General features: G+C 40.2%; 1 protein-coding gene across 9 annotated transcripts in view; it reads right to left on the bottom strand.

Moving 5' to 3' along the window:
• LOC139164426 (pneumococcal serine-rich repeat protein-like) overlaps nucleotides 1–16,312 on the bottom strand; it is a 141,107-nt gene that overhangs the window by 53,521 nt on the left and 71,274 nt on the right. For 6 of the 9 annotated variants that reach the window (XR_011558620.1, XR_011558621.1, XM_070746533.1 and 3 more), the window contains exons 19-26: nucleotides 15,331–15,360; nucleotides 13,706–13,848; nucleotides 12,690–12,757; nucleotides 9,131–9,303; nucleotides 6,233–6,259; nucleotides 4,183–4,325; nucleotides 3,998–4,065; nucleotides 1,483–1,655 (exon numbers count right to left, since the gene is read on the bottom strand). Coding sequence is in view for 7 of the 9 variants with exons in the window: in XM_070746533.1 (XP_070602634.1) it covers nucleotides 1,483–1,655; nucleotides 3,998–4,065; nucleotides 4,183–4,325; nucleotides 6,233–6,259; nucleotides 9,131–9,303; nucleotides 12,690–12,757; nucleotides 13,706–13,848; nucleotides 15,331–15,360 (825 nt within the window). In the remaining 2 variants the exon portion in view is untranslated. The remainder of the gene's footprint in view (nucleotides 1–1,482; nucleotides 1,656–3,997; nucleotides 4,066–4,182; nucleotides 4,326–6,232; nucleotides 6,260–9,130; nucleotides 9,304–12,689; nucleotides 12,758–13,705; nucleotides 13,849–15,330; nucleotides 15,361–16,312) is intronic. The other 3 variants (XM_070746560.1, XM_070746578.1, XM_070746597.1) reach the window with 3 other exon arrangements.

Raw genomic sequence — 16,312 nt, 5'->3', positions numbered from 1 at the left:
GGGTGTTCAAGATTTTTTTGCCTCTTCTCAAGAACCATTTTCCACTTACAAACCCGAGCCTCCGAAACTGTAACCAGAAAAGGCAGGGAGAAGCCTCCATGGGGCCTCTCTAGGAATCTCCTGAGAGGAAACAGGGCCGGGAAAGGCAGGGAAAAGCCTCTGTGGGGCCTCTCTAGAAATCTCCTGGGACGAAACAGGGCCGGAAAAGGCAGGGAGACGCCTCCGTGGAGCCTCTCTAGAAACCTCCTGAGAGGAAACAGGGCCGGAAAAGGTGGGGAGAAGCCTCTGTGGGGCCTCTCTAGGAATCTCCTGGGAGGAAACAGAACCGGAAAAGATGGGGAGAAGCCTCTGTGGGGCCTCTCTAGGAATCTCCTGGGAGGAAACAGGGCCTCCACCTTCCTGTGGTTTCCCCAATCGCATGCATTATTTGCTTTTACATTGATTCCTATGGGAAAAATTGCTGCTTCTTACAAACTTTTCTACTTAAGAACCTGGTCATGGAACAAATTAAGTTCGTACGTAAAGGTACCACTGTATTTTGACTGCACTGAAGAGTAAAAAAACTGTTTACTATTGTTTTCTACAAACATGTCTTTGTTATTTCTCTGTACTGGTTCCTAAATTGCCACACCATAAATTCTGGTATCTTGTCGAGTCCTACAGGGTTGCTCTGTATATCTGGACATCCAGAACAAGAGAGCAGAGGTGTTAATAGACACAGCTGTCATGTTGTGGGCATCTAAATTTTTGTGCCCAGAATTTGGTAGAGCTAATGGAAGTCTTGTAGCCCTCTAGCATCTCTCCACAGTGACACAGACAGGAACTATCACTGCAGTTTAAAATATAACCCTTAAACAAGATCTAAGTATTGCCCACAAGATCATATGCTGCAACGTCCTGCCTGTCGGCGACTACTTCAGCTTCAACCACAACAACACAAGAGCACACAACAGATTTATACTTAATATTCACAGCTCCAAACTTGACTGTAAAAAATATGACTTCAGTAACCGAGTTGTCGAAGCGTAGAACTCATTACCGGACTCCATAGTGTCATCCCCAAACCCCCAACACTTTACCCTTAGATTATCTACGGTTGACCTATCCAGATTCCTAAGAGGTCTGTAAGGGGCGAGTACAAGTGCACTAGAGTGCCTTTCGTCCCCTGTCCTATTGCTCTCCTATATCTCCTATACCTTTCTTCTATTCCTATATTTCTTCTTCTATTCTTTCATTGATATGTTCTATTACTATACCTTCTTTTCTATTATTTCTTAGATATATTTTACTATGAGTATCTCCTCTATAACCTTCATCATGTATTTTACTATGTGTATATAGATATATACCCACTAAAAACCCTCATTGTGTATTGAACAAAATAAATAAAAATAAATAAATAAATAAATATTGGTCAGGACCGATTGAGTGCTGGGCAACCTCATACCCTGTTTTGTCATGAAAGCAATATCTGCTTCTTACCATTTACAAAAAGGCTGTCTGGGTCCAAATTGAATCTCTCCATCTTGGTGAAACCATTGGTCTCCTTTATGATTTTGTGATATACGTTCACGCGATCAAAAAGGGGAGGAGTAGCATTTTTACGGTAGCAGCAGACAGTGTCTACTCCGGTGTACTTGCCCTGATTCACGGATCTGAGAATGAAAAGAAACAACTTCAGATATATTTAGAGAAGTTGTAGAGGACTTTGGATGATTTCACATAGGTAATGTTGCACTTGGATCTACCTGGCAGGCCTAAAAGTAAAAAAAAGAATGATGTATTCCAGTTCAGACTTAATACAGATCTTCTGAATTATTCCAACCTTGAACATTCCTTGAATACAGCCCATCTGTTTGGAACCCACACCACATTTTGGACATAAACACTTTAGAAAATGTCCAGAGATACTTTACTAGAAGAGCCCTCACTCCTCCACTCGCAACAAAATACCCTACGCAACTAGACTTACAATCCTAGGTTTAGAAAGCTCAGAATTACGTCGCCTTAAACACGACCTAAGCATAACCCATAAAATTATTTGCTATACTGTCCTGCCTGTCAACGACTACTTCATCTTCAACCGCAACAACACATGAGCACACAACAGATACAAACTTAAAGTAAGCCGCTCCAAACTCGACTGCAGGAAATATGGCTTTAGCAACCGAGTAGTTGATGCATGGAACTCACTACCTGAGTCTGTAGTATCATCACCTAACCCCCAAAACTTTACCCTTAGACTGTCCACTGTTGACCTAGCACGATTCCTAAGAAGTCAGTAAGGGGCGTGCATAAGTGCACCAATGTGCCTTCTGTCCCCTGTCCTAATGTTTCTCTCTTACTGGTATCATACATATAAACATTGTTATAGCTTTGTATACTATCAATACGTACTTGACTGACTGACTGACTGACTGACTGACTGACTGACTAACTAACTAACTAACTAACTAACTAACTAACTAACTATCTCAGGGACCGCACGAATCCCAGCGACCAGTTAGATCCCACAGAGTGGGCCTTCTCCGGGTCCCGTCAACTAAACAATGCCGCTTGGCGGGACCCAGGGGAAGAGCCTTCTCTGTGGCGGCCCCGGCCCTCTGGAACCAACTCCCTCCAGAGATTAGAATTGCCCCCACCCTCCTTGCCTTTCGTAAGCTACTTAAAACCCACCTCTGCCGCCAGGCATGGAGGAATTGAGATCCCTTTCCCCCTAGGCCTTTACAATTTTATGCATGGTGTGTCTGTATGTATGATTGGTTTTTTATATTAATGGGTTTTTAATCATTTTTAGTATTGGATCATTATTGTACGCTGTCTTATTGTTGCTGTTAGCCACCCCGAGTCTCCGGAGAGGGGCGGCATACAAATCCAATAAATAATAATAATAATAATAATAATAATAATAATAATAATAATAATAATAATAATAACTAACTAACTAACTAACTAACTAACTAACTAACTAACTAACTAACTAACTAACTACGGTAACTAACTAACTAACTAACAAATAATTTGTTGATAGTGGTTTGTTCCTCAGCATGCTACCTCATATTTTTCGTTTCCCTGGCTCAACTATTCAGGATCCCCTCTGGGTATTTCCCAGCTGATTTCATTCTTGAATGGCTCCCTACACTACAGGGGCACAGTTCTATCATCTTCTTTTCGGAGATTTTCAGTCAGTATTGTCAATCTGTTCTTCTTCAATTTAAATTCCACTAAAAATCTGATTTTGGGAAGCCATGGAGGAAGCTAACCAGGGAGCCTCCAGGACAATGCTAGGAACTGAATACTGAAGCAAAAAAAATGATTTGGGATAAAAATGCACAAAGGATTCTTTTACAGATTTCTACATCAATGTTATATGTTATGTATATATAAAGGTACATGTGTGTTAGGGATTGCCATTATAAACTGCATATTGTAAACTGTACCAAACTTGTACTTAAAGGGTTAATGTGCACTCAAAGAGTTAACATTTACTTGAAGAGTTAATGTTCAAGGCTATTTCGTCATTGAAGCTATAAAAGCTCATGATTCTGCCCAGTCACTTCCTTGTTGCTTTACTTTTGCCTGAGACGGGGGACTTGTGTCTAAGCTCTGTGCTTGTATAGGCTTTGTGCTTTATCTGTATTGTATAAGCTGCGTGCTTTATCTATATGATATTGTAGCTTTGTGCTTGTTATCTATATTTGCTACGTGCATATTTTGGATTGTTTATATTTTGTTTATATGTAAATAATACTTAACTAAGTCTGTGTCTTGGCTTTATCACACATCCACACTCTGTTAAAATTCTCTGCTCGGAGTTGTCGAAGGTTTCATAGCATAGCTAACCGAGACAAGCCAACATTATGGACTGCGACTGAAACAAACTATGGGCTCTCTCAAATATGACTAGATGTTGCGAGAAGTCGGTTTTAGAATCATTTCCACCCCAGAACAGGGATTTGTGTGTCGCGAAAAAAAATGTCCATCTCATATTACTTACCTTAACGTTGATAAACTACAGTTGATCAGATCAGGAACAATCTTGCTGTCCTTCAGTATCTTTCCCAGCTAGGTTTAAAGGAAAAACTATGTATTTATTGTTGGTAGTAAAACACTATTGCTGACTATTTTATGAAAATCTTATGTGGAAGAGCAACAGAGATAAGCATACATTCGTCTCCTCACCATTTTATTGAAGACTCTTTCTGTTGAGATGAAGAGCCTTGATGTGGGATTATTCATCTGTGACCTATAGGCCAAATTATTTGTAGTGAAGTTGAGAGTAAAGAATTCAGTTGCCTCGGAAGGTTTGGAAGTGGGAGAAACAGCTGGAAGAGAAATAGAAACATAGAAACATCGAAGTCTGAGGGCAGAAAAAGACCTCATGGTCCATCTAGTCTGCCCTTATACTATTTCCTGTATTTTATCTTACAATGGATATATGTTTATCCCAGGCATGTTTAAATTCAGTTACTGTGGATTTACCAACCACGTCTGCTGGAAGTTTGTTCCAAGGATCTACTACTCTTTCAGTAAAATAATATTTTCTCATGTTGCTTTTGATCTTTCCCCCAACTACCTTCAGATTGTGTCCACTTGTTCTTGTGTTCACTTTCCTATTAAAAACACTTCCCTCCTGGACCTTATTTAACCCCTTAACATATTTAAATGTTTTGATCATGTCCCCCCTTTCCCTTCTGTCCTCCAGACTATACAGATTGAGTTCATGAAGTCTTTCCTGATACGTTTTATGCTTAAGACCTTCCACCATTTTTGTCGCCCGTCTTTGGACCCGTTCAATTTTGTCAATATCTTTTTATAGGTGAGGTCTCCAGAACTGAACACAGTATTCCAAATGTGGACTCACCAGCACTCTATATAAGGGGGTCACAATCTCCTTCTTCCTGCTTGTTATACCTCTAGCTATGCAGCCAAATAATGGATCTCACATAGGGAAACCAGAACTAATGGAATAATCAACCACTTTTGTATTTTGCACTTCCTGTCATGAAGACAGGGGGGGGTCAGAGGTGCACTAGAGATGTTTAAGAACAAGCATACGCTTTTCACAGTATGAAATTAATTGTTATTTGTGATCTGTTGTTGGTCCAGAAAAGGGTGAGAAGGACAAGCAGGGGCAGGAAACCAAGTTGTGCAATAGAAAGTTGATGGATTAAGAATGTCGAACGGAGGTCTGAGCAGGACTATGGTAAAAATTTTCAAGAACATAAAGGGATGCAAATACAGAAGGGCATGGTCTATTTCTGTAAGTTCCCAAGATGCAAAATAAATTCACAAGCCAGATTCTTGTTCAGTGTTGCAGAAAAAGTCCTATTTGTTATTATCACAGTTGGAATATCAGAAATCAGTGTCCACTCTCTGTTTAGAATATCTCTTATAAACACACCATTTTGGGAAATGACCTGGTGCACTAGTTGACAATTTTTGGTGTCTGGAAAATCTCAATATTTCACCTTCTACATCCCTGTGTTTTTCACTCATGGCTTGTGGCAAAACCCCCTAGGTCTAGGGCAGTGATGGAGAACCTATGGCATGGCTGCCCCATATCTGCTGGCACACGGGCCGTTGCCCTAGCTCAGCTCCAACGCTCATGTGTGTGCCAGCCAGCTGATTTTTGGCTATCCCAGAGGCTCTGGGAGGGCGTTTTTGGCTTCCAGAAAGCCTCCCGGGGGATGGGGGAGGGCATTTTTGATTTGATTTGATTTGATTTGATTTGATTTGATTTGATTTGATTTGATTTGATTTGATTTGATTTGATTTGATTTGATTTGATTGCCGCCCCTCTCCGTAGAGTCGGGGCGGCTCACAACAGTAATAAAAACAATATAGCAGTGGAACAAATCTAATATTAAAAAAACCTCTCCCGCCCCCAGAGAAGCCTTTGGAGGCTGGGGAGGGTGAAACACAAGCCTATGCGCCTACCAGAAGTTGGGAAACAAGCTGTTCCCAGCCTCCAGAGGACCTCTGGGGGGAGGAAGCTCTTTTTCACTCTCTCCAGGCATTGAATTATGGGTGTTAGGCACTCACACATGTGCGATAGCACACGTACATGCTGTTTTGGCCCCCGAGGAAAAAAAGGTTTGCCATCACTGGTCTTGGGCATACTACTTTACTTATTCTGCAACGGGTACATGTGGGACACGATTTCACATTTTTGATTGTGCACCACACTTGGAGTCCATGGCTCATGAAACCTCTGTAAATGTGTACTTACTGGTCCGAGGTGATTCTTCATGATAATCTGAAATGGAAAGAAAGTTGCAAAATAAGTCACGACAGCATATTCCCTGATATGGGAAGTTGCTCTCTGTTGTGTACACTCCTGTTCAGTTTGGGGATTTTTCAGATTCTAATTCAGAAAGTGGTTATGAATTAGTGCTAGGGTCTGATTTAGAGGCAGAAGAAGTAGGAGACCAACTACAGGACGTTTCTATGGGATCAGATTCAAGTGTAGGAGAAGCAGATGCTAGATGGATAAATCCTTATTTCAGACGCTTGCAGAGGCGAAGAGAGCAAGAGTCAGGGAAGAAATATTAAGGAAAGGAAAGGGTTAATTAATTAAGTAATTAATTCGTCATGTCCAGGTGTCAGAGGAATCAATCTGCGTTAAGAAAAATTGAAGTTTCTTTCAAGCAGCTCTGAATGTAAGCATGCCTTGTGTACTTCTCATTGCAGTTTTTATGACTCTGGGCCAACTCTGACTAGCCATAAATCTTAGAATGACTTGTGGGATGTGTTAATGATTTTGATGTTGCCTTGCATACCAAAGTTTAAGATAAGAGATTAGCGCTGCATGCTGAGATGATTCAGTGTGGAACAAAGGAAAAAAAATAAAGATGGTGTGGTATTTTACAAATACAGTGGTACCTCGAGATACGAGTTTAATTCGTTCCGGACCTGGGCTCTTAAGTCGAGCAGCTCTTATCTCGAACGACTTTTCCCCATAGGAATTAATGTAAATAATTTTAATTGGTTCCAGCCCTCAAAAAACTCACAAAGTTAGTCTAAATTATGCAGAAAGACAAGTTTTTAATGAAGAAATGTACATGTACATATAAATGAATAATGAAGTTTCTTTCACTTAACTTGTAAACTTTCTTAAACTTTTAAATTTACATATGTTCAACTTCTCTGCCACCCAATCCTGTAGGACAGAGGTCCCCAACCCTTTTTGCACCAGGGACCGGCTTTAAGCGATCAAGAGAGGAATGGGATAAATGAATGGACGGAGGGTGGGAAGGAAGGAAGGAAAGAGGGAAGGGACAGGAACAGAGAAAGGAAGCAAGGAAACTTATGAAAGGGGAGAGTAAGAGAGGAATGAGTGAAGGGAGGGAGGGAGGGAAGAAGGTGGGAAGGAGAAAAAAAAGAAGAAATAGAGGAAGGGAAGGTAAAAGAGAGAAAGAAAAAGAGCTAACTTCCGCGTTCAGCTTCAGGAGACAGCTGCGAAGCCGTGCGCGTGTTTTAAAAGGTTGCAGCCGGCCTGGGGGGCTCGGGGGGTGCTGGCAAGCCCCCCAGGCCGGCTGCAAGCACCCCCCGAGCCCCCCAGGCCAGCTGCAACCTTTTAAAACACGCGCGCCGCTTCGCAGCTGTCTCCTGAAGCCGAACGCGGAAGTTAGCGTTCGGCTTCAGGAGACAGCTCCTTGGCGCTTGTATCTCGAATTTGGGCTTGTAAGTAGAACAAAAATATCTCTCCCCTCCCAGCTCTTATCTCGAGTTGCTCGTAAGTAGAGCAGCTCTTATGTCGGGGTTCCACTGTATATGCATTTAGAATTCCTTTATTCCAATTACCAGTGGCCTTAGACGGAGATCAGAACACTCTCAAGCTCTCCACCATGAAAAAAAATAAGATATGATAAATTCCTCCAGACACTTCCAACTACTTTGTGTCAAAAAATCTCAATAGTAGGGTGGCAAATAATCCTGAAGGTCCCCAAACAGAAGTTTGGTTTAAGTAGGACACTATGAACTAACACTATATAAAGTGTCTACCTACTCCACGGGTTAAAATACTCAGAGACATTTGGACCTGTCTTCCACAGAAAAGAAATCACCGGGAACCACAAAACCCTTTTGACATCTAAAATGAAGATAGCACTGCATATATTATATTTTTACCATTATGCTACGTAAAAAAATCTATAGTGCATTGCATTTATTAAATCGATGAACTGCTACAGAGAATTTTTATTGCTGCACGCAACAAAAACATTTTGACCCCCCCCCCCCCCCAAAAAAAAGATGGGTCAAAAAATCTCAATAAATCACGTGCCGGCGGAATCACACATTGGTGGTTGTGACACATATTTTGAGTGACAGGGAGCTGCAGGAGAGGGATGAAAGAGTCACATGTGGCTCCAGAGCCACAGTTTGCAGACCCTTGACCTAGTCCAATGATTGCTTCTAAGACAACATCAGGAAAAAATAATCCAGAACAACAGAGCCAGCACTCTGGCCAGCAAAACTCCAAATGACCATGATGAGCTAATAAACTTGTTATGGTCATCTAGATTTATGTAGCATGAAATTGGTAGAGCTAAATGAGGTCTCTAGCATCTCTCCATGGTGGCACAAGCAGGAACGATGACTGAAGATGCATAACATTGGTCACAACCAATTGAGCGCTAACCAACATCATAACCTTATAACCTGAGTTGCCAGGTACAAATAGGCAGCAATATAAATTTCCTAAATGAATGAATGAATAAATAATTAGTGTTGGGTGAACTGAACTCGCAAAGACTACTTCCTGGCCGGCCGAAATGGGGAGGAAGGAGTCTCCGTGACATCAAAGCCCCGCCCCCGCAGCGCCGCAAGCAAAAGGAGGTGGGAAATCCCACAATGGGATTCCCCATTCTCCTCCCGGGTGGCGGCGTTTCACGGTGTTCGGCCGAACCCGAACTTTACCCGAACTTCACGCTAAACCCAAACTTTTTAAAAAAGTTTTTTAAAAGCGCTGCTGCTGTTCAGGTTCGGGTAAAGTTCAGATTCAGGTTTGGCGAACTCACCCGAATTTCACGGCAAAGTACAGGTGAGTTCGCCGAACCCGAACTTCGTGAAGTTTGCCCAACACTATAAATAACCTTTTTAGTCATGAAAGCCATATTTTTCTTACCATTGACAAAAAGGCTCTTTGGATCCAATTTGTACTTATTCATCTTGGTGAAACCATTGGTCCCATTTCTGAATTCACGATATATGTTCACTCGATCAAAAGGGGGAGTAGCAGTGGTTTTATGGTAGCAGCAGACAACGTCTACTCCGGTGTGCTGGCCCTGGTTCACAGATCTGAGAATAAAAAGACACATCTTGAGATATATTCAGAGAAGCTGTAGAAAACGTCACAGAGGTAAGGTTGCACTTTGGATCTACCTGGCAGGCCAAAAAGGGCTTCCAGTTAGAAACATAGAAGATTGACGGCCGGAAAAGACCTCCTGGTCCATCTAGTCTGCCCTAATACTATTTCCTGTATTTTATCTTAGGATGGATATATGTTTATCCCAGGCATGTTTAAATTCAGTGACTGTGGATTTACCAACCACGTCTGATGGAAGTTTGTTCCAAGCACCTACTACTCTTTCAGTAAAATAATATTTTCTCACGTTGCTTCTGATCTTTCTCCCAACCAGTTCAGACTTAATACAGGTCTGCTGTATTATTGCAGCCCAGGCTATTTTGTTGACACTGGTTTGTTTTATGAGTTATGCAACCTCGGATCTTTCTTTCCCCTGATTTATGCCCTCTGGGTATTTCCTAGCTGATTTCATTCTTGAATGGCTCCCTACATTAAAGGGACACAGTTCTATCACCCTCTGTTTGGAGTTTTTCAGTCAGTATTTTTAATCTGGTATTAGATAACTGCTTTCCTGTCAAACAGACAGCAAGTGGTTAAAATAGGGAGTAGTAGCATTTTTACGGTAGCAGCAGACAATGTTTACTCTGGTGTTCTTGCCCTGGTTCACAGATCTGAGAATGAAAACACACATCTTGAGATATAATCAGAGAAGCTGTAGAAGACGTTGAATGATTTCACATAGATAATGTTGCTCTTGAATCTATCTGGCAGGCCTAAAACTAAAATATGAAGGTTTCCAGTTCAGATTTAATACAGGTCTACTGTATCACTGCAAACCTTTATAATTTTATTGACATTGGTTTGTTCCATGAATATGCCATCTCACATTTTTCTTCCCACTGTTTTAACTATTCTTACATTGTCTTTGTTATTGTTGTGAGCCACCCCAAGTCTACGGAGAGGGGCGGCATACAAATCTAATAAATAATAATAATAATAATAATAATAATAATAATAATAATAATAATAATAATAATATTCAGGATTCCTTCTGGGGTATTTCCTAGCTGATTTCACTCTTTTCTTTTCTTTTTAAATATTTTTATTAATTTTCCACTTTTAAAAAGAAAACACAATAGTAAGTACCGAAGAACATTAAATTAATAATAGTATATAAAGATATTAGCATTATCTTAGCATTAAAGTCACTATATTTATATTACCGTATATTAATTGTACTCCAGACTATAATTTGTCTCAAGTATATAAATTAGTAGATGCTTTTTTCCATTAACAAATTAATTTCATATATACTTCAGTGATTTATCATGCAGGCTATATTGTCTCTCCCCCCCCCAAATTGTAAAGTCTAGATTTTATTTATTACATACTTCAAAATAATAAACAAGTTAACATTATTGAAACAACTGTAAAGCAAAACTAAACCACCTATACCTTTCTTTATCTTAATGCATATTTTATCATTGTATATTTATTTATTTATTATTTATTTATTTATTATTTAGATTTGTATGCCGCCCCTCTCCGCAGACTCGGGGCGGCATACATATACAGTGATACCTCGTCTTGCAAACGCTTCGTCATACAAACTTCTCGTGATACAAACCCGGGGTTTAAGATTTTTTTGCCTCTTCTTACAAACTATTTTCACCTTACAAACCCACCGCCGCCGCTGGGATGCCCAGCCTCCGGATTTCCGTTGCCAGTGAAGCACCCGTTTTTGCATTGCTGGGATGCCCCTTAGACTCCCCTCCATGGGAAACCCCACCTCCGGACTTACAGGTTTTTCTGATGCTGCAGGGGAATCCCAGCAGCGCAAAAATGAGCGCTTCGCTGGCAACAGAAGTCCGGAGGTGGGATTTCCCAGCAAGGGGAGCCTCAGTGAAATACCTGCTGGGATTCCCCTGCAGCATCGCAAAAACACAGAAGTCCAGAGGTGGGGTTTCCCATGGAGGGGAGCCTCAGGGGGATCCCAGCAGTGCAAAAATAGGCGCTTCGGCTGCTAAAAGGGGTGAATTTTGGGCTTGCACGCATTAATCGCTTTTCCATTGGTTCCTATGGGAAACATTGTTTCGTCTTTCAAACTTTTCACCTTAAGAACCTCGTCCCGGAACCAATTAAGTTTGTAAGACAAGGTATCACTGTATTTTCCAAGTAATCCTTTATGATTATGCGTTACTGCTGATTTCATTCTTAAATGGCTTCCTGCATTAGCAGTTCCACCACCCACTTTTTGGAATTTTTAAAATTTATTTTATTTATTTATTTATTTTGTCCAATACACAATGAGGGTTTTAGTGGGTATATATCAATATACACATAGTAAAATACATGATGAAGGTTATGGAGGAGATACTCATAGTAAAATATATCTAAGAAATAATAGAAAAGAAGGTATAGTAATAGAACATATCAATGAAAGAATAGAAGAAGAGATATAGGAATAGAAGAAAGGTATAGGAGATATAGGAGAGCAATAGGACAGGGGACGGAAGGCACTCTAGTGCACTTGTACTCGCCCCTTACTGACCTCTTAGGAATCTGGATAGGTCAACCGTAGATAATCTACGGGTAAAGTGTTGGGGGTTTGGGGATGACACTATGGAGTCCGGTAATGAGTTCCACGCTTCGACAACTTGGTTACTGAAGTCATATTTTTTACAGTCAAGTTTGGAGCGGTTAATATTAAGTTTAAATCTGTTCTGTGCTCTTGTGTTGTTGTGGTTGAAGCTGAAGTAGTCGCCGACAGGCAGGACGTTGCAGCATATGATCTTGTGGGCAATGCTTAGATCTTATTTAAGGCGTCTTAGTTCTAAACTTACTAGGCCCAGGATTGAAAGTCTAGTCTCGTAGGGTATTCTGTTTTGAGTGGAGAAGGGCTCTTCTGGTGAAGTATCTTTGGACATTTTCAAGGGTGTTAATGTCTGAGATGCGATATGGGTTCCAAACAGATGAGCTGTATTCGAGGATGGGTCTGGCAAAAGTTTTGTAAGCTCTGGTAAGTAGTGTGACAAATAGTATTTTTAAAAATAGTATTTTTAAAAATAGTATTTTTAATCTGGTGTTTCATTTGAATTTCACTTCAAACCCAATTGTGGGAAGGAGTGGAGAAAGATAACTATGGAGCCTCCAGCCATGGAACTGAATATTGAAACAAAGAAATTGTCTGGGATGAAAAGGAGTCTTTTAGAGATTTGTATATCAATGTGGTATATTACAGACTGAAACGGAAAGAAACTATGGGTTCTCACAAATATGACTAGTTTTTGCGAGACATCTACAGTATCTCAGAATACTTCCACCCCCATAACAGATCATTTAGGTATCATGAAAAAAATCTCCATTCCATATTACGTACCTTAAGGTTGATAAATTACACTTGATGAAATCAGGACCAATCTTGCTGGTAATCAATATCTCTCTCAGCTAGGTGTAAAGGAAAAACAATTTATTGCTGGTGGTAAAACATGATGATTGCTGATTATTTTATGAAAATGTGTTGTGGTTAGCTCTGGCCCAGCTCCTGCCCCAAAGAATGTGCAGGTGGATATGTAGGAAACATCCAAATGCCCCAGGCCTCTTTTGCTCCTGATGGAATCTGCCGACGAAGCCTCCTCTGACCAAGGAAGCGTGAGTGACAGGGAAGAGGGGAGTTTGGCAGACAGCCCAGGGAGAGATCAATCATCTGTATCATCCCTGGATTCTGAACAAGAATTAATGACACATCCATGCATGTGTCAACAACTAAAGGATTATTACAAGAGAAAATGAGGCCACCTGTGGTTGGGTGGGGCTGCTGTAATTAGTGCTACAGATAAAAGTGCAGCCTGGTGTTTTAGCCTCCTGGCAGTTTATCTGATTGATTGTTTTGTCAAGATCGTGATTTTTGTGCTGTTCAAGATTGTGTGTGGACTCTCTGGACTTTAGAATTGGACTCAATTTCCCAGTTATTGGGTGAGCAACTGGATTGCATTTAACCTGTGCCTTGTGTGTACCAGAAAATCCCTTTGACATTTAAAAAGGGAGCTGTTTCTGTTTTTCTGTTGATAAAGACTTTTGGGTTTTCCTTTTATCGTGTGGTGTGTATCTGCCTGGACTAATTACCCTGTAATTATGGGCGGTTGAAACACGCCGGCAGAACAAAAATGTTATATGGAACGGCTGCTTGGATAACTATGCATTTGTCTCCTCATCAATTTACATAAGAGACCTTGTCTTGGCTTAATGAAAAATCAATGTATTTATTGTCAATGCTGAATATATTTTGAAAGTCTTAAGTTAAGAGTTAAGCAACAACTCTTGCTTAACTCTATTGCTGAGTATATTTTGAAAGTCTTAAGAGTCATTGGACTAAATATGCATTGATCTTCTTACCAAATTAACGAAGGATCGTTGTGTTGAGCTGAAAATGTTTGATGTGGGATTAGCCATTTCTTGCCTATACATCAAATTGGTCGCAGTGAAGTTGACCGTAAAGCATTCAGTTGTCGCTCGAGGTTTGGAGGTGGGAGGAAGAGCTAGAAAAGATACAGTGAACCTCAGATATGGGAACCAGAGTTGATGGCATATAATCAATCCATCAATCACCATCTTGCATTTTGCGGTTCCTGCCATGGACACAGGGGGGCTCAGTGGTGCATTGCAAAAGTTTAAGATCAAGCAGATGCTTTTCATAGTTTAAAAGTAACTGTTATTCTCAATCCAGAAAAGAAAAACTGATGGGTTGGTACTGGTAGCACTTTTCAAGAATATAAAACGGGTACTTTGCAGAAGGGAATGACTGTAAATTCTCAAGATGCAGAATAAATTCACAAGGTAGAGACTGCAAAACAAATTATGCTTAAGAAAGACTGATGGGTTAAGCCTTGAGAACAGACGACTGCATAAGACTATAAAGGAGTACTCTGCAGAAGGGCATGCCCTGTAAATACACAAGGCAGTTCCTTGTTCAGTGTTACAGAACAGTTTCTAATGGTCATAATCAGAGTTGGAATATCAGAAATCAGTATCCACTCTCTGTTTGGAGATCTCTACTGAAGATACCATTTTGGAGACTGACATCTGGTGACTACTCACCAGAGCCTACAAAACTTTTGCCAGACCCATCCTTGAATACAGTTCATCTGTCTGGAACCCATACCACATCTCGGACATCAACACCCTTGAAAATGTCCAAAGATACTTCACCAGAAGAGCCCTTCACTCCTCCACTCGAAACAGAATACCTTACGAAAAAAGACTATCAATCCTAGGTCTAGGAAGCTTAGAACCATGTCGCCTAAAACACGATCTAAGTATTGCATGCAAGATCATATGCTGCAACGTTCTACCTGTCAATGACTACTTCAGCTTCAACCGCAACAACACAAGAGCACATAACAGATTCAAACTTAATATTAACCGCTCCAAACTTGACTGTAAAAAATATGACTTCAGCAACCGAGTTGTCGAAGCGTGGAACTCATTACTTGACTCAGTAGTGTCAACCCCTAACCCCTAACATTTTTCCCTTAGACTATCCACCATTGACCTCTCCAGGTTCCTTAGAGGTCAGTAAGGGGCATGCATAAGTGCACCAGTGTGCCTTCCGTCCCCTGTCCAATTGTCTCTCCTTATCTCATTTATCTTTTCTTCCTTTCTAATATGTTCACCTATACTTTTATATCTTTTCTTCTATTCTTTTCTTTATTTATATTATTACATATCTATTCTCTTCAATGTGTATTATGTATTGGACTAAATAAATAAATAAATAAATAAATAAACAAACAAACAAACAAATAAATAAATAAATGGTATACTGATTGACACCTTTTACTATCTGGAAAATCTAATATTCAACTTGTTCCTACATCTCTGTAGTTTCCACCCATCACTTGCGTGAGTCCTACTGTTTTACTTGCTCTGCAATTGGTATGTTTGGGACGAGGTTGGACATTTTAGACCATGTACCACAATTGGAACCCATGGCTCAAGAAAGATCTATAAAGTGTACTTACTGGTTGGAGGTGATGATGCTTCATGATAGTCTAAAAGGGAAAGAGAATTGCAAAAATGGAAAGGCAGTCACAAAAGAAGGCACAAGAGCACACCAAAATGTTACATTTATCAAATATCGTAGTCAGTAACAATCCTAGTCATTCACAAAATACATCAATTAATCATTTCAATACAAACTGTACTGTATTCATATACAAACCAACATGAAAACACATAGTTCTTACTACACACATTAGTTCTTACAATGGCTGGCTCCCTCTTATGGTTTACTGCATCACCAGTTTAAAGCAACAATGTACTAAATCCAAACATACATTGCTTGTTTGCTTTACATAGTGTAACACCCAACTAGTTATGCACATAGCATTAACAGAAGTCTCTCTCAAGCTCTCCACCCATGAGAAAAATAACATAGGATAAATTCCTCCTACACACTTCCAATAATTCCATGTCAACAAATCTCAGATACTCGGGTTGCAAATTATCCTGAAGATCCCCAAATATCTATAGCCTTTAGTTTTAGTAGGCCCCTGTATTAAGTCTACATAAAATATCTTTCTAATCCAATGATTACTTGTAAAAGGTTTTGGAACTGTCAGAAAAAAAATCATCCAAAAGAACAGGGAAGCATGTCTTGACTGCAAACCTCTGAATGATCATGAAGTGTTAATAAACAGTGCTCCCATCTTGAATTAATCTAGATTTGCATTGCCTTAATTTGGTAGAGCTAAAAAGAGTCTTGTACCCTTCTGGCATCTCTCCAAGGAGTCACAGAGAGGAACTATCATTTAAGCTTTATTTTATAACATTGGTTATAACATTATCTATGGCTGACCTATCCAGATTCCTAAGAGGTCAGTAAGGGGCGAGTACAAGTGCACTAGAGTGCCTTCCGTCCCCTGTCCTATTGCTCTCCTATATCTCCTATATCTTTCTTCTATTCCTATATCTCTTCTTCTATTCTTTCATTGATATGTTCTA

The sequence above is a fragment of the Erythrolamprus reginae genome, chromosome 1 (assembly GCF_031021105.1).
Source record: "Erythrolamprus reginae isolate rEryReg1 chromosome 1, rEryReg1.hap1, whole genome shotgun sequence".
Taxonomy (NCBI): Eukaryota; Metazoa; Chordata; class Lepidosauria; order Squamata; family Dipsadidae; genus Erythrolamprus; species Erythrolamprus reginae.
This window is presented reverse-complemented; position numbering and strand designations above follow the sequence as displayed.